We start from the raw sequence: 27,233 nt of genomic DNA on the forward strand, positions 1-27,233 counted from the left end.
TTATTATTAAAACATTTTTACCTTAAGGACCCGTAAGCAAGCATTTCACTGTTGGCCTACATCTGTAGTTTACTAACCATGTGACAAATAAAATAGCATTTTATTTTGATTTTATTTTAAATTTGAGAAATTTGGGGATTAAGTGGGTTAAAATCTTTCGACAATTCACAGAGGGTCCACAGTGGGACAACGTGCTGAATTTTGGCACTTTAGCAAGTCCTTATTTACTTGCAAGCTATAACCTCCAGAAACAAAGTGAATTTAAAAAATAAATAAAATTGAAGCGTAAAGAGCTTCTTGAAAAGACTTCCAGCCTGTTGTGGTGGGATGGAGTTTTGGCCTGCTTGGTGACATCACCAGGCGGTAAATTACTTGAAACAGAGTTCCAAACCTCTCTGCCAGTTTTCTGCCAGCTAGTTTTCAGTTTACCCCTCCCCACTCAGACCACTCCCAGAAAGTCCTACACTCTAAAAATGTGGGGTTCAACAAGGGTTCTACTAAGATCCTCAAAGTTCTTCGAAGAACCTTAGGGTTCTTGGCACTGAACATGGCCCCCAAAAGGTTCTTCCAAGAACCCCATAAGAGGTGTGGTTCATCAAGGAACCTCCTTAGTTGGTGGGGGTTCTTGCAGGAACCTAACTGCCCAACCGAAACATTTGAATTTGGCAGCAGGTGCGGTACTTCAATTGAGGAGATTGTTACATTTTTCAGTTAAGGTAAGATTTGTTCCTTGTATGATCTAAATTGATGTTTTATGATGATACCATCTATCTTTCATATTTGTGCAAATCTTTTGAAAACAGAAAATGGACACAATTCAATGGATATCAATCAACAAAGAGGTAAGAATATGTAGGCTGTAAGAATATGTTGAAGGCTAGCTGTATTGGGTGCAGATGACTGAACTGCTCACTTTTGTGTCTGTAGGTATGTAGACAAGGAGGCATTCAAAATTAGGTCAATTGGTATGTTATGCAGATCACATTTACCATCCTCCTTCCTTACCTCGTCAATGAATATCCCATAGGCCTCAACATTATTGACGCAAGAGGATATACCCATTGGACTTGGGGCTCTATGGGAGTTTACCTCTTGTTTTGTTTGTTTTTTATCTGCTTTGCACTAAAACCATAATAAACACTGAGAACTAAAATATTGTTATTTTTGTTATTGTAATGCATATTATTATTATTATTAAAATAGGGTTATTCAAATAACTTATAGGGGTTCCCCCACAGTTTCAATTTGATACTCCAGGGACCTTTTCTTTTTAGTGTGCTAGCTAGACAATACATTGAGGCGTGTGACTCATATGCCCATATAAAGACATTTACTCATGTGACCGGCAGTCATCTGATTGGTTACTGTCTAGGAAGTTAAACAAATTCAACCTGGAAGACAGCGAAACAATATTGCGCGTGCATTTCCTCATCAACACATCTTGTGATTAGTTGCTTTTTCATTAAATAAACTTACTACATTACCTTTCTGAATCATGCTTTCGAGTGCCGTTCAGGCGTTGCAGATACTGTAGATATGTACTGCACTAGTACTTCCTTGTTTACACGAATATTATAATTTCTTTAGAAGTTCTTCGATTTGAGGAAAGGGGACAATGTTTCCTGTAACATTGAGTTGTATGATTGTCACTGCAATTATCTTGCTGTCATGCCCTCTGTTTTTAGAGGGTAAACAGCCGCCGCACATAGTATTCATCCTAGCTGACGACTTCGGCTGGAACGATGTTGGATACCACGGTTCAGAGATCAAGACGCCGAATCTGGACAAACTGTCGGCTAAAGGTGTCCGGCTGGAGAATTACTACGTTCAACCTTTATGTACACCTTCCAGGAACCAATTTATGACCGGAAGATATCAGGTGAGACATCCCTGTGTGTAGGCAGTGGTGTAAAGTACTTAACTAAAAACTTTTTTACTCCAAAACATTCCTAAAAATGTATAAAAGTAATTTTTACTCCATACGTTTCCCCTGACATCGAAAAGTAGTCCTACACGTTACATTTTGAATGCTTATCAGAACAGGAAAATGGTCCAATTCACGCACTTGGTGAATCCCTGGTCATCCCTACTGCCTCTGATGGACCCAGTAAACACAAACGCTTCGTTTGTAAATTATGTCTGAGTGTTGGAGTGTGCCCCTACCTTTCCGTAAATAAAAATGCACTTACGTGAGACATTTTATATTAAGGTATCTTTTATTTTACTCGGGTATGACAATTGGGTACTTTTTCCACCACTGTTTGTAGGCTATACTATGTTGGAAAGGTTGAGCTATTCACATAAAATACAATTGTATTCGTCACACGCTTCGTAAACAACAGGGCCCGGATTCTCAAAAACATCTTAATACTACGTTTATTGTTAGAACCTTGGTACGTTCTAAAAAGGTTCCTGGAGTATCCTTTAGGGGTTATTCAAATTGAACTGTGGGGGAAGCCCTATAAGTTATTTGCAGAACCCTTTTAATGGATCATCGAATAACCTTTTGAGGTACATTTTTGAAATACCCTCCCCTCCCCTGATTATTGTTATTAATAATAATACGCACAACAACAATAACACAATATTTTAGTTCTCATTGTTTATTATGATTTTAGTGGCAAAGCAGAATTAAAAAATCCAAATATGAGGTAAACTCCCAGCAAAACCCCAAGTCCTATGGGTATATCCTCTGGCGTGTTGATGTTAATGTGTTGATGTTCTCCGTATCCATAGCCAGAATGATTTTGCAGTGCATGGTGATCAAACAGGTTTCCTGTTATATTCAGAGTTGTAGGGAGGGTGAAGTCTGTGAATCCAAAAAATAGTAATTATACAGATGATTAACAAAACACGCACACAACAGTATTCATACCTTGGTTTTTATGGTAAATGTGAATTTAAAAAAGGCCTATGGGATATTCATTGATGAGGTAAGGGAGGAGGATGGTAAATGTGATCTGCATAACATACCAATTGACATACCTTTGTATGCCTACTTGTCTGGATACCTGCAGACACAAAAGTGAGCAGTTCAGTCATCTGCACCCAATACAGCCAGTCTTCAACATATTCTTATAGACTACATATTCTTACCTCTTTGTTGATTGATTATCGATTGAATTGTGTCCATTTTCTGTTTTAGAAAGATTTGCACAAATATGAAAATATAGATGGTATCATCACAAAACAATATCAATTTAGATCATACAAGGAACAACCTTACCTTAAATTGAGGAGATCTTTACATTTTTCAGTTAAGTACCTGCACCTGCTGTCCTATCAAATCCAAATCCAAATGTTTCAGTTGGGCAGTTAGGTTCCTGTAAGAACCCCCAGCAACAAAAGTTCCTCGATGAACCCCACCTCCTATGGGGTTCTTGGAAGAACCTTGTGGGGGCCCTTTTCAGTGCCAAGAACCCGAAGGTTCTTCGAAGAACTTTGAGGATCTTAGAAGAACACTTGAACTCCTAATTTTTTGAGTGTAGGAGCATTGTTGTTACATCTCTGAGCTGTTTCCCAAAACCATCCTTACGCCTCAATCACACCGACAGCGTCATTGCATTTTGGTGCACCAGAAGTACATTAATTTCCAATGGAACGCTGCGTTTGCCTTGCAGCATTGCGTTGCAGAGGCAGTTGCAGTGCTTTCTGTGTGGTGCATTCATTGGATGTATCTAACGTATCCATCAAACTGTATGCGTATCTCCCTGGCATATTATATCATTTATGCAGCAACATACAATACATTTTTGGACTCACCTTGTGCTGTGCTCACTTGAACAGGAAGGTGGTGCGGCGGTCCTTCGTGGGCAAACTTTGTCATCAAAGTCTGGCATTCTCTGGATTTAGGGTGCTTTCAAGACAACTGGGAACTCTGGAAGAAAAACAAGGTTGAATCATGATGACGTCAGTGATCTCAGGTCGAAGCTCTAGAAACGGGCCCGAGTTCTGGTTTTACAATTCTGAGTTGTATGACCGTTCAAAACATATTTTCCCAGTCGGAGCTCATTTTACCCTAGTTCCCAGTTGTCTTGAACTCACTGAAGTCAGATTTCCCAGTTCCGAGTTTCCAGTTGTTTTGAGCGCAGCACAAGTCATGCTTATTTGACAGCATGGCCAATGTTGAATGTTTATCATTTTAAACTTGGTAAAGAGACCCTTAAACCCAGACTTGGGACCACACAGACACTCCACTGAATAGTAGGCTAGTGATTGCTTTTCAGTGCTTGCAGTTAGCCACTGATTCCTTCCAAACCACTCATTGTTGAATTTGCGATTTCCAACTTGTTGTGTAATGTTTAATTCCAATGGCCGATGAGCAACGATACATTTTATCTATAATTTCCCTTCATATGACAAGGATTAAAAAGAATTTGCCAGTAGATGACTGCTAGCTAAGATTTTGAAAGTATGATGTTGACATGATCAGTCCAATCAAAGCTACTGTAAATATAACGTGATTTGATGTTATTTTACCTTGAGCCTTCTTGGATGGACATTTCTAATGTAACTCTATGGCAGCACCCAAGGGGCTTGATTTTTGAGCTCTACCGTTAGACTTGGTGGTGACGTAGTGTCCCCATGAGTGACAGAGCACTGAGCCAATCACAGCACAACTAGAGAACATTACCAACACCTACTCTCCGTATTTTCCGCTGGCTGCCCCACCCACACAGAAAGAACTAGGCTGAAACACTTGCATTTTGCAGCTGCCTTACTCACGACTGATATGTGACACGTATTAATGCCAAAATAACATGCAAAACAGGGCTAAAAATGTGTGGCTCAAAACAGGTGCCCTGAATGACAGGACGCCACTGGTTAAGGAAGGATCACATGATTTTATCCGGGTCATCAGGAGGGATCAGCCAATGAATTCTACTCGCGTGCAAACATTCCATAACTGCAGGCGGCAGTAAATCGCCAACCTTTATGAACAACCAGTGGTGGAGAAAGCACCCAATTCTCATACTTGAGTAAAATGGCTCAAGTGAAAGTCTACTTCAAATACTATTTGGTGTAAAATGTACGTAAGTATCAAAGTAAATGCAATTGCTCAAATACTTAAGTATCAAAAGTAAAAGTATAAATGTTTTCAATTTCCTTATATTATGCAAACCAGACGGCACCATTTTCTTGTTTTTTTATTTTGCGTATATCCAGGGGAACACTCGAACATCATTTACAAACGAAGCATGTGTGTTTAGTGAGTCCGCCAGATCAGAGGCAGTAGGGATGACCAGGGATGTTCTCTTGATAAGTGAGTGAATTGGACCATTTCCTGTCCTGCTAGGCATTCAAAATGTAACAAGTAGGAATTCTTTAGGAATGTAGTGAAGTAAATGTTACCCCAAAAAACGACTTAGGTAAAAATACTTTAAAGTACTACTTAAGTACTTTACGCCACTGCAAACAACACACTACAAGTGGCAGTATGCGCCCTTTGATTTTGTTTGCCAACTCATAGAAGTAGTAAAATAATAAAATGGACTACTTCAAAATGGAGATGGCCTCAATGGCGCTTGCCAAGCTCTCGCAGACGCCATAATAGAACAGATACAATAATGTGATGTCTATATAAGTCTGTGGCTTTGATTGTCAGATCCACACAGGCATGCAGCACCAGATCATCTGGCCGTGCCAGCCCTACTGTGTTCCTCTGGATGAGAAGCTGCTGCCACAGCTGATGAGAGAGGCAGGCTATGCCACCCACATGGTGGGAAAGTGGCACCTGGGCATGTACCGCAAAGACTGCCTGCCAACACGCAGAGGGTTCGACTCCTATTTCGGTAGGTCGTCAGCTCACACACCCACACACAAACACACACACACACACACACACACACAGACCATGTTGCCTCTCTTAGGTATGCTACTGGGAATAAGAAACACCGGTTGGTCATCAGTGATGAAAATTACTCTTGCGCACACGTTCACTTTTGCACACAGTCGTGTGAGTCATCCTCCATTTCTCTTCACTTACATCTCATGATCTGTTATGTCTTCATCAGGATGTGGCTAGGGCTTGCTACACGTCTGTGTGTAACATCAGATTCACACCATACACACTTGAAAGCACTGAGAACTGTTCAGGTACATCAAGATCGAACCATGTACTCAATATAGGGTATTTATTGTCTTACAGTATTTCAGATATCGGACTAAACCTGTCTGTTCCACTTCTGTCCCCCTCTCCCCCCTGTATCTGTCTCTCCGTCCCCACCAGGCTATCTGACAGGCAGTGAAGACTACTTCAGTCACCAGCGCTGCAGTCATGTCCCTCTCCTGAACGTGACCCGCTGTGCCCTGGACCTGAGAGAGGGGGAGGAGGTTGCTACGGGATACACAGGGACCTACTCCACTCAGCTGTTTACTGACCGGGTTACCAGCATCATCGCTAAACACAACTCCAAAAAGGTAACAGTACACACACACACGCAGGCCCACACACTCTTTCTGTCCTTCTTCCTCTGTGTAGCCAAGAAAAACAAACCGAGACTAGAATAATGTTCATGGCCGGTGTATGTTCTCCTCCTGTCCTGTCTTGCAGCCCCTCTTCCTCTACGTGGCTCTTCAAGCGGTCCACGCCCCTCTCCAGGTTCCAGAGCGCTACGTCGCCCCCTACAGTTTCATAAAGGACCCGAACCGCAGGCTGTATGCTGGTATGGTGTCCGCTATGGACGAGGCTGTGGGCAACATCACGCTGGCACTGCAGGAGACCGGCCTCTGGGACAACACTGTACTGGTCTTCTCTACAGGTACATAACAGCAGTTTGTGTGTGTACGGTTGAGTTCAGACAGAGACATTTTATAGAGCACACTTGAGTCAACAGCAAACAGTGCTTTGTGCATACCTTGAAAAACCCTATGGTGTAAAAGCAGGATTAATCCAGGACCCAGGAGGACAGAGTTAGAACGATTAGGATTATCTGCCGCATATCCTGTGAATGAATGTTTATAGGTCTGCTGACGTCTCACTTATTCTGGCCCTCTCTCTTTCCCCATGGACTGTAACATGTTGTGTTGCTGGGGTGTGAGTGTTAATCGTTCCTCCTGAATGCCAGTTGTTGTTTTCCCCCAGTGTGTACCGTTTATCTTTTAGGCTGATTTCTTCTGCTTCGTGTGTGTGTGTGTGTGTGTGTGTGTGTGTGTGTGTGTGTGTGTGTGTGTGTGTGTGTGTGTGTGTGTGTGTGTGTGTGTGTGTGTGTGTCCACTCTCTGTAGTTTACATGTGGTTGTGGAACATTGGGTTTTTATGAAGTGTCAGATGTGAACAGATCCCCAACTCTGAGCAGTTAAAGACGGAGTAATCACCCTTAATGTTTCCGGGCAGGACACAGAGTTTTCCATCAGCACCACAGAGCCTGTTCACACGGAGGGACAGAAGTGGCTGGGAAGTTTGGCTTTAATATGACAGTGGATAAAGCCTACGTTTACTCTCTAGCCAGTTGAACTAGCCACAATACATAGTGCTTTTTGATTCACCAGAGCGGACTTGGCACCATCATCTGTGGTGTGTAATATTTCTAGAGTTCCAGCAGGTATTATTTTCATCGCTTCAGGTGACTCGCACCCTAAACTCATACCATGCTGATAGTCTGAACAATTTCAGTCATTTCCAGAGTATCCACTAGAGGTCAGCATGTCCTTGTATCTGACCGTGGTTTGTTCTGTCAGCCCCATCTCCTTTCTGTAGAAGAGCCTTATCACGCAGCTGGGAGCCATTAGGAAACGGAAACAGTCCTGAGTTGAGTGGCTCCCAGCAGCCGCAGACCCTCAGACAAGTGTGAGCAGGGGGAAGTCAAGATGTGCTGTGGGGGCCTACTGTTAAAGGCAATGGTGTGTAATCAAAAAAACACCAACATTGACCTAATTTACCATTGTACAGGCCCCCTTTAACATTATGTAGGAGGAGCACTTGTCAATACATACCACTGTTCCCAGCACTGGGTTCTGGTTAATAGGAAGATGGATCCATATAACAATCAATAGATGCTTGTCACCCATTGATTCTATGTTGCCATTTGAGTGTGTGATACAGCAGAGATGCTGGCTGGTTTCCTCTAAATCTGGGCCTGTTAGTGGTTTGTGTCTGTGGTGGGCTCAGGTATGTGGCCTGCTTCACTACTTCGCATCTTAACCCTTACCATTAAACTCTGCTTGTTGGGCAAAGATTGTGACTGTCTTCTCTGTTTCCCCCCCAAAAGCTTTTACATATAGAGAATGACGTTTGTGAGGGAGTCAAGGTGATAAAACCTGTATATTCATGGGTCTGCTCTTTAGTCTAGAATATACTGTGAATGAATCATTACTATTTCATGCCCCATCAAGGCTTGCTGCATGCTGAGTCACAGTGTGTGAGCTAACTAACGGCCTACACAGTACGTCTCACCCCAGCCCTGTTCAGACATAAACACACAGTTTAGAAACGTTTGGATGAGCACTCAGAGATTCCTTAGCGATGAAACTCTCTGTTAGCTAACTGGCGCACTGGGGTCTTACTGTAAGAGAGAGCTTGGGAGAGAGAAAGGATAGGAGCGAGAGTCTGTGAGAGACCGGGAGAGGGTGTGAGAGAGAAAGGATATGAGAGGGTGTGTGAGTAAGAGCTGGGGAGAGAGAAGGAAAGCGGGAGAGAGCTGGCATAGAGAAGGAGCAGAAACAGTTTGATAATGAATTAGTGAAGAGAGGGCCCTCTTTCGAGAACGGCCTGGAAGCTGCAGAGACTACTTCCTGAACTCACATGGCACTCCTCTCTTTTTCTTCCCCTCCTTTCCTCCCCCTCTCTTCCCTAGCGCAGGGAGAGCCCAGGGTGAATGGTCTATTTTGTTTATACTGGACTAGCCTCCAGGGAGGATGACTGTCTGTCTGTCTGAGAAGCATAGACAAATGAAAAGACACAGGAAGAGGGAGAGAAATGTGGTTTTTTTTAAACAACCTTTTGTGAATGGATCAGTTCCATTAACCCCAAGAGCCATGGCCATTGGTCGAGCAACCCACCATAACTCGCAGCTTCCAGGAAGTTCCTCAATCTAAGAAACGGTGGCCATGTTTCATCTCCACCTCCCTCCTGTCTCTCTGCCTTGAGGGAGTTCCTCTATGAGCGCTGTGCTTCGGAGGTCTAACCACTGTGTTGTTCATGGGATGAATCCACTTGGCATCACTGTTAAGCCTCAATATACGAATCCCCTCAGAACTCCTAGATCTAGTCATGGTGGTAAGTAGTGCTTATCAAGCATGCTGTACTCTCATGGTGAATTGAATGTATCGTCTTGAATTGATGTGTCAGTTGTGCATCAGTTAGTGGAAAGGGGAAGAACAAACAGTGTTTTTATGAGGAGGAGTTGAAAGGTATCTTTGGTTTGGCTCTCCAGTTACTTGACAATGACACCCGTAATCTGTTCCCCTCACGTGTCATCAGTAATAAAATGGCTGCCTTGCTCTAGTCAGTGGAGAGCGATTCTTTCTTACCCTCTGTTATTTACCAGGTAAGTTGACTGAGAACACGTTCTCATTTGCAGCAACGACCTGGGGAATAGTTACAGGGGAGAGGAGGGGGATGAATGAGCCAATTGTAAACTGGGGATTATTAGGTGACCATGATGGTTTGAGGGCCAGATTGGGAATTTAGCCAGGACACCGGGGTTAACACCCCTACTCTTACGATAAGTGCCATGGGATCTTTAATGACCTCAGAGAGTCAGGACACCCGTTTAACGTCCCATCCGAAAGACGGCACCCTACACAGGGCAGTGTCCCCAATCACTGCCCTGGGGCATTGGGGTATTTTTTAGACCAGAGGAAAGAGTGCCTCCTACTGGCCCTCCAACACCACTTCCAGCAGCATCTGGTCTCCCATCCACGGACTGACCAGGACCAACCCTGCTTAGCTTCAGAAGCAAGCCAGTAGTGGTATGCAGGGGGGTATGCTGCTGGCATTGCTCTAGTCAGTGATATGCAAACTTTCTATAAAATGCATTTACGTAAACACTATAATACACTTTTCAGTAAAATGACGTCCCTCTCTTCCTTTCTCTGTCTGTCTGTCTGTCTGTCTGTCTGTCTGTCTCGCTCTCTCTCTCTAGATAACGGGGGTCAGACTCTGGCAGGGGGTTCTAACTGGCCTCTGAGAGGCAGGAAGTGGTCACTGTGGGAGGGTGGGGTTAGGGGCGTTGGATTCGTGACTAGCCCGCTGCTGAAACAACCTGGGACCGTCAGCCGCCAACTCATACACATCTCTGATTGGCTGCCGACACTGGTGGGCCTGGCCGGGGGATCGACAAATGGGACGAAGCCACTGGACGGCTATAATGTGTGGAACGCTATCAGGTAAGCCTGGAGTGGGGGGGGGGGGGGGGGGGGGGGTGCGCGCACCTTGTCATCATTTCTGAGTTGTTTATGTGAGACACTTCAGGAGTTTCATACGTCTCAGATCAGGTCAAATATTTCCTTGTGTTTGACAGCCTCCCCCTCCTCTCTCCTCTCCCCTTTCCTCCCCCTCCCCCGACCGATCTGTCTCTCTCTGGTCTTTCAATAAGCTCTTTGTTACCAGGACGATGGGACTTCAAATAGAAGGAAATTCCATCACTCACTTTCACGCAAATTTGGAGTCGCTCTTTTTCTCGCTCTCTCTCTCCCCCACCTCCCTCCCTCTATAGTGCCTGTCCCTCTCTTACTCTGTCACTCCTGACTTATCGTACAAGTTTTGACGACCGTCTTGAAATCAACTGTGACTTCTCAATTTTTCTCCCTTGTATTAGCTGATTGCTGGTACATTAAGTGTTTTCAAGTGACTCTTTAGAGATAAAGTCATTGACCACTTAAAGGGGGCGGTGTCCAGGACAAGACTTACATAAGCTAGCCAGAAGCTTTCAAAATCACTAAGGCTATCATTGCCTTCATTCTGCATGAGTGACACATTAGATTCGTAAACTAAAAGCAGACACAATGAAGTGGGTTAAATTGAGGCCTGCAGCAGAAACCCACAGCCTGGGGTTACCCACAAACAACTGCTCTGAGTCCAGCCCTCTCTCCTATTGGCTGTGGCTGGCCACCTGACTGTCTCATTACCTTTTGTCTGGTGTGTTTTGACTGTGTACGTGTCGTAGTGTGTCCTTGGCCCTATTGGCTACTGAAACACACTCCTGCTTGTTTGTTTCTCTTTTATGGTCCCAGTCTGCTTTGAATGCTGTGTGATTGTGTTTGTTTGTTTGTGTGTGTGTGTGTGGGGGGGGGTCTGGATCTAAAAAGGGGCTTAGGTGGTGGGCGTAGCAGGGGGTGTGGTCAAGTTTCTCCGTGGAACTGTGAGGTTGTTGCATATTTCATGCCATTCTACATGTTGTACAATGGAGCTGAGAGAACATTTAGCAGTTTTAAAGCTAATTTCCTGCAATTCTATACATTTTGCAATGGCTAATCCTGTGTTCTTTTGCTCAAACGGAGTAGCAAAATACATACTGCTTGTTTTTGGAATTTTTAAATCTCCCTGACTGGCTTTTATTTTGGTTCTCAAAGATGATCTTATTGAATTATTTTAGAGTAAGGCTGTAACGTAACAAAATGTGGAACAAGTGAAGGGGTTGGAATACTTTCCCAATGCACTGCAGAGCCATTATCTTTTCTACATACTTTTATATCATTTTTTTTGGGGGGGGGGGGTCATTTAAGTTTACACTGAAAACATTTTACCCTCCCAAAAAGCATAGCAACATGTGAATTGAGAAAGTTATTCTTGCTGTGTATTAGCAGACGCCGCGGTCACTCTGTGGTCCAGTGTGGTCAAAGCCCGTGACCGCTTTATGAACGTAGATGTCTGCTTTAGATTCACAGACCCTTCTGGGGTAGTCGAGAGAAGGACTGAACGTGTGTAGTGACTGTTGTTTCTTTGTCTTCCAGTAAAGGTCACGCGTCACCCAGACTGGAGCTGCTACACAACATTGACCCTCTCTACGTTGACATCGCGCCATGTGAGTCACCTGCTCCATCACCACCACGTACCATATGTTTTACTTTTACGGTCATTATGGTCACCTTCATCCAGTCCACAGTGGTTCATATTGACTGGACAACGCAACTACAGGCACAGAACACTGAATTCCTCTGAGTACTGTTTCAGCGTCCGTTGCAGTAGTGTAAAGTACTTAGGTAGTACCTTCAAGTATTTTTTACTTAATTAAGTCGTTTTTGGGGGTTTCTGTACTTTACTTTACTATTTATATTTGACAACTTTTGCTTCTACTTTATCACATTCCGAAAGAAAATGGTGTACTTTTTACTCCATACATTTTTCCTGACACCCAAAAGTGCTCGTTACATTTTGAATGCTTAGCAGGACAGAAAAATATTCAAAATCACACACTTATCATGAAAACATCCCTACTGCCTCTGATCTGTCAGACTCACTAAACACGTGCTTAGTTTCTAAATGATATCTGAGTGTTGGAGTGCGCCCCTGGCTATCCGTAACTTAAAAAAAAAAACAAGAAAATGGTGCCGTCTGGTTTGCTTAATGTAAGGAATTGGAAATTATTTATACTTTTACTTCTGATACTTAAGTATATTTGAGCAATTACATTTGACTTTTGATACTTAAGGATATGTAAAACCAAATACATTTAGACTTTTACTCAAGTAGTATTTTACTGGGTGACTTTCACTTTCACTTGAGTCATTTTCTATTAAGGTATCGTTACTTTTACTCAAGTATGACAGTTGGATATTTACTGGTAATGAAGTCGTCAGCACTACTTTGTTTAGTTTCAAATGATTCATATTGGACCGTTACATTATGATTTCATATTCCACACAAAACACACACACACACACACACACACACACACGCCACTGGACTCTTTCAATCATTAAGGTCTGCTTGGTTCATAGAGAGATGATGTCATTCTCCTGTATGGCTGCCTGATTCCCGAACACAAAGCCCAAATCCCCTTCGGTGTGTGTGTGATATCTATAAAAGTTTTGATTAATGCAGTGATGAAAAGGCTCCGCTCCAGATGGGGGGGGGGGGGGGGCAGAGAAGTGACACAATACATTCCCTCCGAGCCAGAACGTGTGTGTGCGTGTGTGATTTCATGTTCGTTATGTGTCTGATTCAGTCTACCCTAACCTCTGGTCTGCTTCCACTCTGACTAATACATGATGTATCCGTCCACATCATTAGTGACAGCCGTCTTCCTATTTCCCAACACTGGAATCAAATGAACATATCATCGGGGGGGGATTGATCACTAGGGTAGCCACATCTCGACTCTGCTGCTCAGATCTGTAGAGGATGTGTTGAGCATCAGTGAGTGATCAGGTGGCTGACTGACTGAGTGAATAAGTGACTGGACATGGGAGGAGTGACAGCCTTTAGAGTCTCAGTCTCACTCTCTTCTGAAGGAGACAGAGTCCCATACGCAGGACTAGGAAGTTGAATAGATGCTGATCTAGGGTCGGTTTTGTGTTTACTCCTCCTCATGGTAGAAGTTGGGGTGTGGGAGGGACAGCTGGTCCTTAATCTGTGCCTGAGGGCAAGTTATACCGACTCTGACAGGAACAAGAAGATAAAACATGTTCAGACTGATGTATCACCTGGGAACTTAACTGCCCTCTCTCTCTCTGACTGGCCCCCTCTCTCTCTCTCTGATTCAGAGGGGTTGGGTTAAATGCGGAAGGCACATTTCAGTAGAACACATTGTTGAACAACTGACTAGGTATCCCCCCCTTTCCCTTTCTGTATCTCGCTTTCTGCTCCCTTTCTCTCTCTCTCTGCCGTTGTCTCTCGTTGCCGCTGTCAATCTCTCTCTCTTTCTGTGTCTCTCTTTCTGTGTCTCTCTCTCTCTTTCTGTGTCTCTCTCTCTGTCCACCTCTCCCTCTTTAGTGTGTTTGAGTATGTGTTGGAGATTGGTCAGTGTGTGTGTTCTGTGTCTATGTGAAGGGATATAGACTTCTGTTTAGTCCGGGTCTGGTCAGCATCACGTTAGTGTGTGTTTATCATTGTTGCCCTTTTGTGTGTTTTCCACTCACTCACCACCAGTACCACCTAGTACCCAGTCACCACCAGTACCACCTAGTACCCAGTCACCACCAGTACCACCTAGTACCCAGTCACCAATAACATCACCAGTACCACCTAGTACCCAGTCACCAATAACACCACAAGTACCACCTAGTACCCAGTCACCAATAACACCAAGTACCCAGTCACCAATAACACCACCAGTACCACCTAGTACCCAGTCACCAATAACACCACCACTACCACCTAGTACCCAGTCACCACCACTACCACCTAGTACCCAGTCACCACCACTACCACCCAGTACCCAGTCACCACCAGTACCACCCAGTACGCAGTCACCACCAGTACCACCCAGTACGCAGTCACCACCAGTACCACCCAGTACCCAGTCACCACCAGTACCACCTAGTACCCAGTCACCACCAGTACCACCCAGTACCCAGTCACCACCAGTACCACCCAGTACCCAGTCACCACCAGTACCACCCAGTACGCAGTCACCACCAGTACCACCCAGTACGCAGTCACCACCAGTACCACCTAGTACCCAGTCACCACCAGTACCACACAGTACCCAGTCACCACCAGTACCCCTTAGTGCCCAGTCACCACCAGTACCCCTTAGTGCCCAGTCACCACCAGTACCACTCAGTACCCAGTCACCACCAGTACCACACAGTACCCAGTCACCACCAGTACCCCTTAGTGCCCAGTCACCACCAGTACCCCTTAGTGCCCAGTCACCACCAGTACCACCCAGTACCCAGTCACCACCAGTACCACCCAGTACCCAGTCACCACCAGTACCACCCAGTACGCAGTCACCACCAGTACCACCCAGTACGCAGTCACCACCAGTACCACCTAGTACCCAGTCACCACCAGTACCACCTAGTACCCAGTCACCACCAGTACCACCCAGTACCCAGTCACCACCAGTACCACCCAGTACGCAGTCACCACCAGTACCACCCAGTACGCAGTCACCACCAGTACCACCTAGTACCCAGTCACCACCAGTACCACCTAGTACCCAGTCACCACCAGTACCACCTAGTACCCAGTCACCACCAGTACCACCCAATACGCAGTCACCACCAGTACCACCCAGTACGCAGTCACCACCAGTACCACCCAGTACGCAGTCACCACCAGTACCACCCAGTACGCAGTCACCACCAGTACCACCCAGTACGCAGTCACCACCAGTACCACCCAGTACGCAGTCACCACCAGTACCACCCAGTACGCAGTCACCACCAGTACCACCCAGTACGCAGTCACCACCAGTACCACCCAGTACGCAGTCACCACCAGTACCACCCAGTACGCAGTCACCACCAGTACCACCTAGTACCCAGTCACCACCAGTACCACCCAGTACCCAGTCACCACCAGTACCACCCAGTACCCAGTCACCACCAGTACCACCCAGTACGCAGTCACCACCAGTACCACCCAGTACGCAGTCACCACCAATACCACCTAGTGCCCAGTCACCACCAGTACCCCTTAGTACCCAGTCACCACCAGTACCACCTAGTACCCAGTCACCACCAGTACCACCTAGTACCCAGTCACCACCAGTACCACCTAGTACCCAGTCACCACCAGTACCACCTAGTACCCAGTCACCACCAGTACCACCTAGTTTTTTTATTGTTTACTTTGTTTTGGATGCATGAATATTACATCTAGTCCTATTCCTAGTTGTTCCAGTTTCTGCTTCTGTCTTTGAGTTTGTTGTCTATGCCTCATGATAAGCTGTAGACCATACTATTTACCAAGAGTTTATCTGTATTTTTCATAGCTGTCTACTTACGACCACAAGCCAATGCTAGCATCAAGACTGCACTCAATGAGCTGTATAGAGTCATGTGCAAACAAGAAAATGCTCACCCAGAGGCGGCACTCCTAGTGGCCGGTGATTTTAATACAGGAAAACTGAAATCCGTCTTACCTCATTTCTACCAGCATGTCACCTGTGCAACTAGAGGTGAAACAACTCTAGATCACCTTTACTCCACACACAGAGACACATATAAAGTTACAGGCAACATCCGCACTGAGCTAAAGGCTAGAGCTGCCAATTTCAAGGAGCGGGACATTCATCCGGACACTTATAAGAAATCCCGCTATGCCTTCAGACGAACCATCAAACAGGCAAAGCTTCAATACAGGACTAAGATAGAATCCTTCTACACTGGCTCTGACGCTCGTTGGAGCTGCTCAGTGAGCTGCTCATTGATGTGAACCTACCAGATGAGCTAAATGCATTTATGCTTGCTTCGAGGCTAGCAACACTGAACCAGGCATGTGAGCACCAGCTGTTCCGGACAACTGTGTGATCACGCTCTCCGTAGCTGATGTGAGTAAAACCTTTAAACAAGTTAACGTTCACAAGGACGCAGGGCCAGACGGATTACCAGGAAGCGTAATCCCAAGTATGCGCTGATCAGTGGGCAAGTGTCTTCACTGACATTTTCTCCCTGACCCAGTCTGTAATACCTACATGTTTGAAGCAGACCACCATAGGTTCTGTGCCCAAGAACACGAAGATAACTTGTGTAAATGACTATTGCCCCGTAGCACTCACATCTGTGGCCATTAAATGTTTTGAAGGGCTGGTCATGGCTCACATCAACACCATCATCCCAGACACCCTGGACCCACTCCAATTCGCATACCGCCCCAACAGATCCACAGATGACGCAACCCTGGGACTGAAAACCTCGCTCTTTAACTCGATCCTGTACTTCCTGACGGGCCGCCCCCAGGTGTTGAGGGTAGGTAACAACGCATCTGTCACACTGTCCCTCAACACGCGGGCCTCTCAGGGGTGCGTGCTTAGTCCCATCCTGTACTCCCTGTTCACCCATGACTTCGTGGCCGCTTAACACATTCGTTAAGTTTGCCGACGACATGATGGTGGTTGGCCAGATCCCGATGTTGATGACAGCCTATAGGGAGGAGGTCAGAGATCTGGCTGTGTGGTGCCAAGACAACAACCTCTCCCTCAATGTCAGCAAGACAAAGGAGCTGATCTTGTACTACAAGAAACGGAGGGTCGAGCACGCCCCCATTCACATCGATGGGCTGTAGTGAAACGGGTTGAGAGCTTCAAGTTACTCGGTGTCCACGTCACTAAGGATCTATCATGGTCCAAACATATCAGCACAGTCATGAAGTGGGCACGATAATGCCTCTTTCTCCTCAGAAGGCTGACAAGATTTGGTATGGGCCCTCAGATCCTCAAAAAGTTCTACAGCTGCACCATTGAGAGCATCCTGACTGGCTGCATCACCGTTTGTTATTGCAACTGCTTGGCATCCGGCCATCAGGCGCTACAGAGGGTAGTGCGTACGGCCCAGTATATTACTGGTTCCGAGCTCCCTGCCATCCAGTAACTCTATACCAGGCGGTGTCAGAGGGCCCTAAAAATTGTCTGACTCCAGCCACCCAAATCATAGACAGCTCTCTCTGCTGCCGCACTGCAAGCGTATCGCAGCGCCAAGTCTGGGACCAAAAAGCTTCTGAACAGCTTCTACCGCAACCAATTAGACTGCTGAACATTTAATTAAATGTCTACCTGGACTATTTGCATTGATCCCCCTTTTTAATGTCACTGACACTCTTGCTCTACACACACACACACACACACACACACTATATACGCTCACACTATATTCGCTCACACATATACACACACACACACATGCATGCATATTGATGACTCACACATACACTCTTCACATGCGCTGCTGCTACTCTGTTTATTATCTATCCTGATTGCCTAGTCATTTTTAACCCGGCCTACATGTACATATTACTTCAATTACCTCATACTCCTGCACATTGACTCGGTCCCGGTACTCCGAATAGAGTCTTGTTATAAGTATTTTATTATGATACTATTTCCTTTTTTTCTTTTTCCTTTTTAACTCTGTATTGTTGGGAAAGTGTTTATAAGTAAGCATTTAACGGTAAAGTCTACACCAGTTGCATTCGGCACATGTGACAAATAAAATGTGATTTGATTTGATCAATCAATGTACACACACATCAATGTACACAAACACACAGGTTAACAATGAAATCACCAAAACAATGTGGAAACTTGAGATACTTGATGTTTGGGAAGGTGTGTGTGTGTGATTTGTAGGGGGGATTCTAGGAAATGGGTCTTGTGATTGCCGGACCCGCCACCCCGCCTTGAACCACAATGGAGCACTCTCATTCTCATCTTAAACCACTTAACATTAGGTGGCGCTAACCACTTCCTTCTCAGAGGGGTGTGGGGCCCCTGGTCAGAGGTCAGGGTGTTTGACTGTGTTGAACAAAGGGCTGTGCAGTGGAGTAGAGATCGTATTCTCTTCTTCTACACCTAGTTAGACAACAAGGGAGGCTACCTTGGCTTAACTCCCTTAAATACCCCAGACTATTTTTGTCTGTCTGTCATTCAAGCATAAATGTTTCAATCGCCAAACTGATAGGATATACAACAATCTGCTGTATGTTACAGTACATCAGCGCTTTGATCTACTTTGTCAACTTAGGTCATCGCTTTCACAGGAGAGTGTGAGTTAACCAGAAACATCCTTATTTGACTGTACTGTATGTGTATGTATGACATCATTGGAGTTGACCCCCTTTCTGGTGTTTCCGTGGAGATTTAGCGTCTCAGCTCATTGGTTCTTGGAGGTTCTACAGGAAACCAGCCAACTTTCAAACCCCTGATTGTTATTAAGAGGCTTTTATTGTTTTCAGAACAGAGATCTGTTGAATGGCCACCGGTTCAAGGCTAGCGCTGCTTTCCTTGGCCCAGGGTGTCCCAGCCAGCCAGGCAAGGCCTCAAGCAATTGGCACATGATTGGTTTATACCTGCCTTGAGTCTAGAAATTACAACACTGAGGTGCCTGGGAGGTAGCAGCCATACTGACATAAGAACAGCTATACTGACATAAACCAATTGACTTTCTGGTGTTTTTGGCTTCCTCGCTGACTGATCCTGAAGGAAATGATGGAGTTTATGATACAGAGAGGAAAGCCTTCACACCGCAACAATTCAGACTGATCCTACGACTTGTTCAGAAGAGTCATGTCAACGCAGGTAGCAGATATAAACGAGCTAGTAGCCACCATGGTGCAGTTGCGTCACCTTGCCTGAGATCTAAAGTCGCTCACAGAGTGACAAGCTATAGCTCCGTCAGTTGCCTCGTCAATCAAAACGTATGCGGCGTAAAAATAAATCTAAAACAGCAGATCAGGCTGGTCCTTCATCAGGGAGTTTGAGCTTGAACTTTTTCGTCTCCATTTTGGTCGTTGATCTCCTAGGGCTTTGGAGTGAGGGGAGCAAGCTAGTTTCTTGTCGACAAAGGCATACGTATAATCCGAGGCGCACCATATTCCTGAAAAGTTAGACCACACATTTCACTTTGAGACGTCCTACCACAATCTACCACTGTTTCCACAACAGGAATATGGTGCGGTTTGGACAAAAGTTGGATTCAAATGTTTATTTGACAGCGAAGGTACATGTTTCACTTCACGTCTGGTAAGTAGAGTTCCTAGAGATTCTACATATGCTTTTGTTGACAGGAAACGTTTTTTGGGGAGTGAAGCCGGCTATATTGTGGTAGGGTTCTTTTCGGTCGCCACCCACCAGAACGATGCACAACTCGGGGAGTCCAACCAATACACACCCTCCCGATGTTGTGCCCCAAAGCTATCAAACACTTAAACACTTCTTGAAGGTTTGAACGTCTCATACTATAATAACTCTAATTATAGTATGAAACGTCTCTAACTCTAACTATAATAACTATCTGCCCCATACATTCATGTCTTAATGTATTCATTCATTAGTGAGTGGGAAGTTGGATCCCTTGTTAACTGTAACCACAGTGACCAGCACACTTCTCCCTGTGCTGTCTCTAGCAGGAGACCCCACTCTCCTTTTATTCATCACATTCTATGGATTTCTTTCCTGTCTTTCATTCCACATCCTTCTCTTTCTTGCTCTATTTGATGAGGGATTCTGTGTCCCGTTTTCACTCTCTCATTCCTCTGTCAATCTCCCACCCCCTCTTTCTCTCTCCCCCTCTCCCCCTCACTTCCTCTAATTCATATTTCCCCTCTCTTTCTCTATCTGACAAGGCAGATTACATCTTCCTCTTTCTCCCACTTTTCCTCTGTCGAATCCCCTCTTCTCAGTCTTTCTTTCAATCCCTCACTCCCCTCCCTATTCCTATCTGACCGAGGGATTCCGTCCTTAAGTGGGGCAGAAAGAGTGAGGGGGTTCTCTAAATGTCTAGGCAGAGAAAGAGAGCGAGATCCTGGACTCCGTCCAAACCCCAAGTCCCTCTGACTTCCCCTCTATTCCCTCTCCTCCTCTCCCCTCTCTCCCCCTGTCCACCACCTTCCTTACGCCCTCTTTCTCCCCTTGCTCTCCTCTCCCCCCCCGCTCTCCTCTTTCCCATCTTCTCTCTCCCCCCTACTCTCTCCATATCTCTCCCTAACATCCTCTCCTTCTCTTCCCTCCTTCTCTCCCTCTCCGCCTGCTCTCCTTCTCTCCCTACCTCTTCAGCCTCCTTTCTTCCTCTCCTCCTACCTCTTCTCCACCCCCTCTCCTCCTTCCTTCCCCCGTCCAATTTGGGACTGGTCCCGCTGTGCAGTTGGATCCAGATGTAGAGGCCCTGGCTGTCTGCTGCACTCTGTCGTTCCTGCGGAGAGAGGGAAAATAAGACTGAAAGAGTATGTGGGGGGAGAGAACAGAGTGTGAGGAGGGAACAGAAACGTCTGGAACAGGCTGCTCTGGTCTCCTTAGTATTCTAAATGTTCTCCCTATATATGATTCAGGCTAATCCTTCATATTCATGTCTTCTATCATACAAGCCCATTACTCCTATGACCCTTGACCTTCTCACCAACTTTCACCTTCACTTCTAACATGGTGATAGGCTACATGTTCAGTTTCCACCATATTGCTTAAATCCATCCTATCCTTTGGGTTGGAGATAATGGATATAGCTGGGATGATTTGGGACTTTCCGGGCCTCTGTCTGCCTGTGAAGCACTGGCATTCTGGCACCAAACCGTGAAACTCTACCTCAAAATCACCCCAAACCCTTTCACATTCACTCAACCTCCGCTTGGCTGGATCCAATCAAATCTGCAATTCAGCCCACTTAAGAATCTGGGTGGGGGATTCAGCAGTTGTATAACTGAATGCATGTGATAACAATTAGCTTATGAGGAAAACCCACACATCATTCATAAGCGGATCAATAGATTTGAACGTCGCAATGCTAGTCGTGGTCTGAGATGGGACGTGTTTTAAATGGCTGTCATGTTACAGCAGCGAGGGAGCCATGAAATAAGAAATGAGTTTGTGCTTGTTGCATCTCAGAGAGAGGAGAACAAGGGCTTGTGGGTAGCTACACATACAAAATGAATGTTGGGAGGGTTGTTTTTAACACCATTCAACCGACAGGCATTCTTTTCTAAGTAGTGGAGTGTTAGCTAAAAAATAACTGGTACATAGACTACAACAGAGCTCGCTACCAGCCTAATGTGGATTTACCTCAGGAGTGGGGAAGTACTGCTGATGTGGTGAATCTGATGAGGCAAACCGAGGGACGTTTGATCTTAACTTGAGGAGCAGTGAATCCGTTATCTGTGTAATATAAGGACTCTGGTCTCAATCCTTCTAATCATCAGTCTTCTCTCATTTTAATCAAACCAAGTTGCCGTTTCTGTTTTAAGTGAGCAAAGCTGGTACTCCGACTGCCCACTCTGCTCTACCCAGTAGCTGACCTTGGCATCAAAGGGAAGGGCGAATTCTTCCCAGTCCGACCCCAGAAATTGTGCAAGTCCAGAGAGATCTCACACCTTGAATTCCACATTTTAGCCAACGTTCAAGTACAAAACCCTTCTCCAGTCCTGCTGCTTCATTGTTTGGCCTGCGAGGAAGAAAGAGCTCTTTCTCATTGCTCTGTTTATTTTCACACATCTTTCTATACGGCCTGCCTAGCCCTCGTCTAGCCCATTCTCAGGTATGCTGCAGGGCTCAGTGTCTCGGCCTCTCTACTTCACTTCCTATTTAGTCTCTCTACAGTGAACGTTTTGTGTCCAGCGGTCGACCACGACTACGTTTTTCAGCAATTTCCACTTTCTCTTATTATTATACTAGAGTGTTTGGGAAATATAGATTGGCTTCTGTTATCGTCCATCCCCTATTTCACTTCTGTTGATTCTCTCTCCCTCCTCTCCAACATCTCTCTCTCCCCTGCCCTCTCTCTCTCCTTTCCCCTCTCTCTCTCCTTTCCCCTTCCTCCCGCTCCGTCCTCCCTCTTCCCAGGTCCAGGCAGTGCTTCCCAGGGGTTGCCTGTGTATAATGCTCCAGTGAGGGGTGGAGGCTCCACCTCCAACCTTTGGTCCTGGTCCAACTCAGGCTTCAACGTGTCTATCCATGCTGCCATCCGCAGCATGCAGTGGAAGCTGCTGACTGGCTACCCAGGTAACTAGCTTGTCTCTGTCAGTTATGACACCTCATAACTGACACATCATAACTGCTGGGTGTGTTTAGTCGGCGGAGGAAGTGAAGTGTGACGCCTGACTGGGTTTTTATTAGTTTCGATCTCTGTAGCATGTAGCACTATAGCATGAGGGTAGTATATTTACAGATTGTATGCGCACAGACACACGCACAGTCACACACACACGTCCCTGCTATATTTCATATTTCTCCACCGTCCCTCCTCCAGGCTGTGACCGATGGTTCACCCGTCCAGGCTTGGAGAACAGTTCTGGAACCAACAGTTCTGGTTCTGTTAATCCTCTGAAGCCTGTGATGCTGTTTGATGTGGAGGCCGACCCAGAAGAAAGGGATGAGGTGTCTGACCAACACCCCGACGTGGTGGACAACCTCCTCAGAAGACTAGGCCACTACCTGCAGAGGTCTCAGCCAATCACCTTCCCCGATGACGACCCCAGGTGTGACCCTGGCACTGGAGCCTGGGGGCCCTGGGAATAGACACAATGGTGGGGATGATGATGACGATGAAGTGTAAAGTGCCAGATTCCAGCTATGAAGAGACACATGAAGAGTATTCAAGATTTCAATGATCACTTTTCCTCTGGGAGGGTGGGTGGGAGGGTGGGTATGCTGCATCCGTATATGCGTGTGCTGTTGTCTGTGTGAGAGAGCCTGTCTGGTGTTTTTATTGAGTCACGTTAAAAGGTACCATTTGATGTTTTATGGTGCAACAAAACTCAAATCAGGTCATGATGTTCCTTAAATACATTTCCCTTTTTGTTGTTTTACCAGACGCTCTTATCCAGAGTGATTTACGGTAGGAATTAGGGTTAAGTGCCTCAAGGGCACATCGCCAGATTTGTCACCTAGTCGGCTCCGGGGATTCGAACCAGCAACCTTTCGGTTACTGGCCCAACGCTCTTAACTACTAGGCTGCCTGCCGATTAGAAGCTAGTTTTGATGTATTTCATGGGTGGTCCAAGCAGGGAATACACGGTACCCTTCAAAGTGAAGATGTTTCAAACGTTACATCTGACTGTGCACTTCTTACATCAAAGAAACCTTTTCATGTACAATAACTACTCCATTATGTGTGCAGTAAAAAAAAAAAAGGGTTAATAAATATTTTGTAACACTTCATTAGTGCCTGAATGAATGTGACGTGTTTACTGTCCCTGTAGTTCATTAGGTAAGTTGAGTCGTGAGTCGTTACGTCAACAGGGCTTAGCTACCACATGTCGCTGATTCGTCAGAACCCTCCTAATGCTTCAGGTATTACCACCAAAGCTCCAGTCCCCTCCTGTGTTGGTGTCAAACAGGGCCGTCAACAGGAAGAAACCCACGGGCTTGTTCAGCCCCATACTTAGATGGTGAGATCATGGTATCAGCAACAGCTGGGTTGTGGGTTTGGTTCCCACTTTGACTTATCCCTGAATGTATGATTTATCGTGTGAATGTGTTTCGTGTAAGTGGGTTTGGATATAAATACTGGTATGTGGTAACAGTAAGATCCTTTCGCTAGTTGTATAACTTAGCTTCGTGTAATAACAAGCATATGATTGGGGTCAGTTAACTCCTGCTGTGGTTGTCTTAGGAGTTTATAAATAGGTGCTAAAGGGGTTAGGAGTATTTTAGGGGTCAGAGGTTAGAAACATGAGGAATGTCCCAGATCCTGCTAGTATGGCCAGAGACATAACATCCACGCCCCAATCACACACACACTGTCTGTCTCACTATCGGGGAGCGGCCTTGTGTGTGTGATGTTTGGATTCACTTGACGTTCTAACTCTGTGCTACTAGGTGTCTAAAGAGAATATGGTTCAACGAGCCAATGATATATTAACATGTGAGACCCTCTCAGCGTAATATCGTGTTATTATGTAGTACACTTGTTAGTGCAGAAGGACAAACCGATGTACACACATTCCCCCCAGTGACCATTTCCATCTCTAAGAAACGCATTTCCTCTACAGACACTTTATGACCCCGCCCTTTGACCTCCCTCCGGCCAGCAGCATGCTGGGTAGTTACAGGAAACGCCGCCTGCAGAGGGCCGACGGCCTGGTCACCACCGTGACCGTTGACACTTGGCCTGTCATGTGAGCTGATTGACCGCAGGAGAGGGACAAACTGTGACGTTTAGGAATCACAAAAGATGACAGTTGCATGGCCCGGATTTTTACCACATCAATATATCCTTTGTCAAAGAGTAAACGGAAGAAAGACGTCCTCAAATATTCTGTATGTCAGAAGGGAGACGCACAGCACTTTTGGTGGCTAAACATTGGTTTAGTTTTGAGTGTAGTCCTCCCACGTATCTCCTCAACATTCCCATTACTCCAATTTGACACAGCAGCAGCAGGCCTGTGATATCACTAACTACACCACTAACCACCACTACCTTTTCTCTCTCACACACATCTCACTCCTAACTGTGCTGTTTACTCCTCACTTCTTTCATCCCTTTCTCCCTTCATTCATTAAGCGCCTTTTTAACTGTAACTCTACCTGCCATTGTGTGTGTGTGAGAGTGAAAATGGGGTATAGCGCTTGAGTGTGTGTCTGCTTTTCACAGCCGACACTCATTACTGCGAACAACTGGCAGAATAAAGGTGAAGGTCTCCTGTAGTGCAGCGGTCTAACATAATGACCACACCGCTCGCATTACAAAAATAAATGTACACACAGTTGAAGTCGGGAACTTTACATACGCTTAGGTTGGAGTCATTTAAAACTTGTTTTTTTATCCACTCCACAAATGTCTTGTTAACAAACTATAGTTTTGGCAAGTAATTTTTCCAACAATTGTTTACAGACAGATTATTTCACTTATAATTCACTGGATCACAATTCCAGTGGGTCAGAAGTTTACATACACTAAGTTGACTGTGCCTTTAAACAGATTGTAAAATTCCAGAAAATGATGTCATGGCTTTAGACGCTTCTGATAGGCTAATTGACATCATTTGAGTCAATTGGAGGTTTATCTGTGGATGTATTTCAAGGCCTACCTTCAAACTCAGTGCCTCTTTGCTTGACATTATGGGAAAATCAAAAGAAATCAGCCAAGACCTCCGCACGTGGTGGCAGCATCATGTTGTGGCGGTGGTTTGCTGCAGGAGGGACTGGTGCACTTCACAAAACAGATGGCATCATGAGGAGGAAAATTATTTGGATATATTGAAGCAACATCTCAATACATCAGCCAGGAAGTTAAGCTTGGTCGCAAATGGATCTTCTAAATGGACAATGACCCCATGCATACTTCCAAAGTTGTGGCAAAATGGCTTAAGGACAACAAAGTCAAGTTATTGGAGTGGCCATCACAAAACCCTGACCTCAATCCTATAGAAAATGAATGGGCAGAACTGATAAAGTGTGTGCGAGCAAGGAGGCCTACAAACCTGACTCAGTTACACCACTGTCAGAAGGAATGGGCCAAAATTCACCCAACTTATTGTGGGAAGCTCGTGGAAGGCTACCCAAAACGTTTGACCCAAGTTAAACAATTTAAAGGCAATGCTACCAAATACGAATTGCGTGTATGTAAACTTCTGACCCACTGGGAATGTGATGAAAGAAATAAAAGCTGAAATAAATCATTCTCTAATATTATTCTGACATTTCACATTCTTAAAATAAAGTGGTGATCCTAACTGACCTAAGACAGGGAATTTTTACCAGGGTTAAATGTCAGGAATTGTTAAAAACTGAGTTTAAATGTATTTGGCTAAGGTGTATGTAAACTTCCGACTTCAACTGTACATGTTATTCAATCATTGCATACAAACTGCTCGCTCGCGCATGTCTACTTAGAACTAAAATAGAACTTGGTTCTATTTGTGACACTTGACGCGCTGCAAGTCCCACCTCTCCCATCTCCTCCTCATTGGTTTTTATGGGCATATACCCACGTTGGGGATTGAAAGATGAACTGAGGTCCACACTCCAGTCCAGTTGGCGGTGGTAATGCACCTTAAAGTTGGTTGCCCACTGTCATATAAAGTCCAAATAAGAAGTCTGACGGAGAGATTACTGAAAATGAACTCGGTTTACCCTTTTATCTGTGGATTAATAACAACCAAATGTTTATCCCAGGAAAAATTAGCTAGCAACAGCAAGCTAGCTAGTTAAATTGCCATGAATGTTTATTGATTTTCGACCTGTCCTCAAATTAATATAGTTGGTTCCGAGTTTGTTTTGATGTTTCAACCTGCGTGTCTTGATCGCATCTGGTGTGGATAGACAAAATCAACGTGCGCACACCCAGTCTAGTCAGCAAGTAAGGCACTGCATCGCAGTGCTAGAGGTGTCACTACAGACCTGGGTTTGATCCCGGGCTGTGTCCCAGCCAGCCGGAATGTCATTGTCCGTACGGGAGTTGCAGCGATGGGACAAGACTGTAACTACCAATTGGAGATCATGAAATTAGGGAGAAAAGGTAGCAAAAAGTACAACAACAAAAAATAACAAAGATTAAGAATGTAGCAAGACAAGACCGTTGTCGCGTTCTGCATGCTTGGGATTTTACAAGACCGGCGCGGGATTCTGTCTGCTGCTCTCACAAAGGTTACAGGTCATCTTCATGGTTCCTCTCATTACAAACCACCATACTGAAGCTAATAGCTTTGGACTGAAGAGTTGAGGTGGGACATGACATTTGAAAGTAGAGTCTTTGCTC

At 45.3% G+C, this 27,233-nt stretch overlaps 1 protein-coding gene across 1 annotated transcript; it reads left to right on the forward strand.

Moving 5' to 3' along the window:
- The first annotated feature begins 1,366 nt into the window (after positions 1–1,366).
- Positions 1,367–23,160, forward strand: arsb (arylsulfatase B). Its single transcript, XM_055936058.1, has 8 exons — positions 1,367–1,879; positions 5,606–5,792; positions 6,230–6,420; positions 6,554–6,761; positions 10,085–10,328; positions 11,895–11,965; positions 22,376–22,534; positions 22,782–23,160. The coding sequence occupies exons 1-8, from the start codon at positions 1,616–1,618 to the stop codon at positions 23,048–23,050; spliced, it is 1,593 nt and encodes a 530-aa protein (XP_055792033.1). The 5' UTR covers positions 1,367–1,615; the 3' UTR covers positions 23,051–23,160.
- Positions 23,161–27,233: the final 4,073 nt, after the last annotated feature.

Source organism: Salvelinus fontinalis, chromosome 10 (assembly GCF_029448725.1).
Source record: "Salvelinus fontinalis isolate EN_2023a chromosome 10, ASM2944872v1, whole genome shotgun sequence".
In the NCBI taxonomy this organism is placed as follows: domain Eukaryota; kingdom Metazoa; phylum Chordata; class Actinopteri; order Salmoniformes; family Salmonidae; genus Salvelinus; species Salvelinus fontinalis.

Excerpts from the sequence above, each read along its gene's own strand:
- arsb (XM_055936058.1), top strand. The coding sequence starts at position 1,616 with ATGTTTCCTGTAACATTGAGTTGTATGATTGTCACTGCAATTATCTTG. Across the intron at positions 1,880-5,605 it reads TTATGACCGGAAGATATCAG|ATCCACACAGGCATGCAGCA; the intron begins GTGAGACATCCC and ends TTTGATTGTCAG. Across the intron at positions 11,966-22,375 it reads CTACGTTGACATCGCGCCAT|GTCCAGGCAGTGCTTCCCAG; the intron begins GTGAGTCACCTG and ends CCCTCTTCCCAG.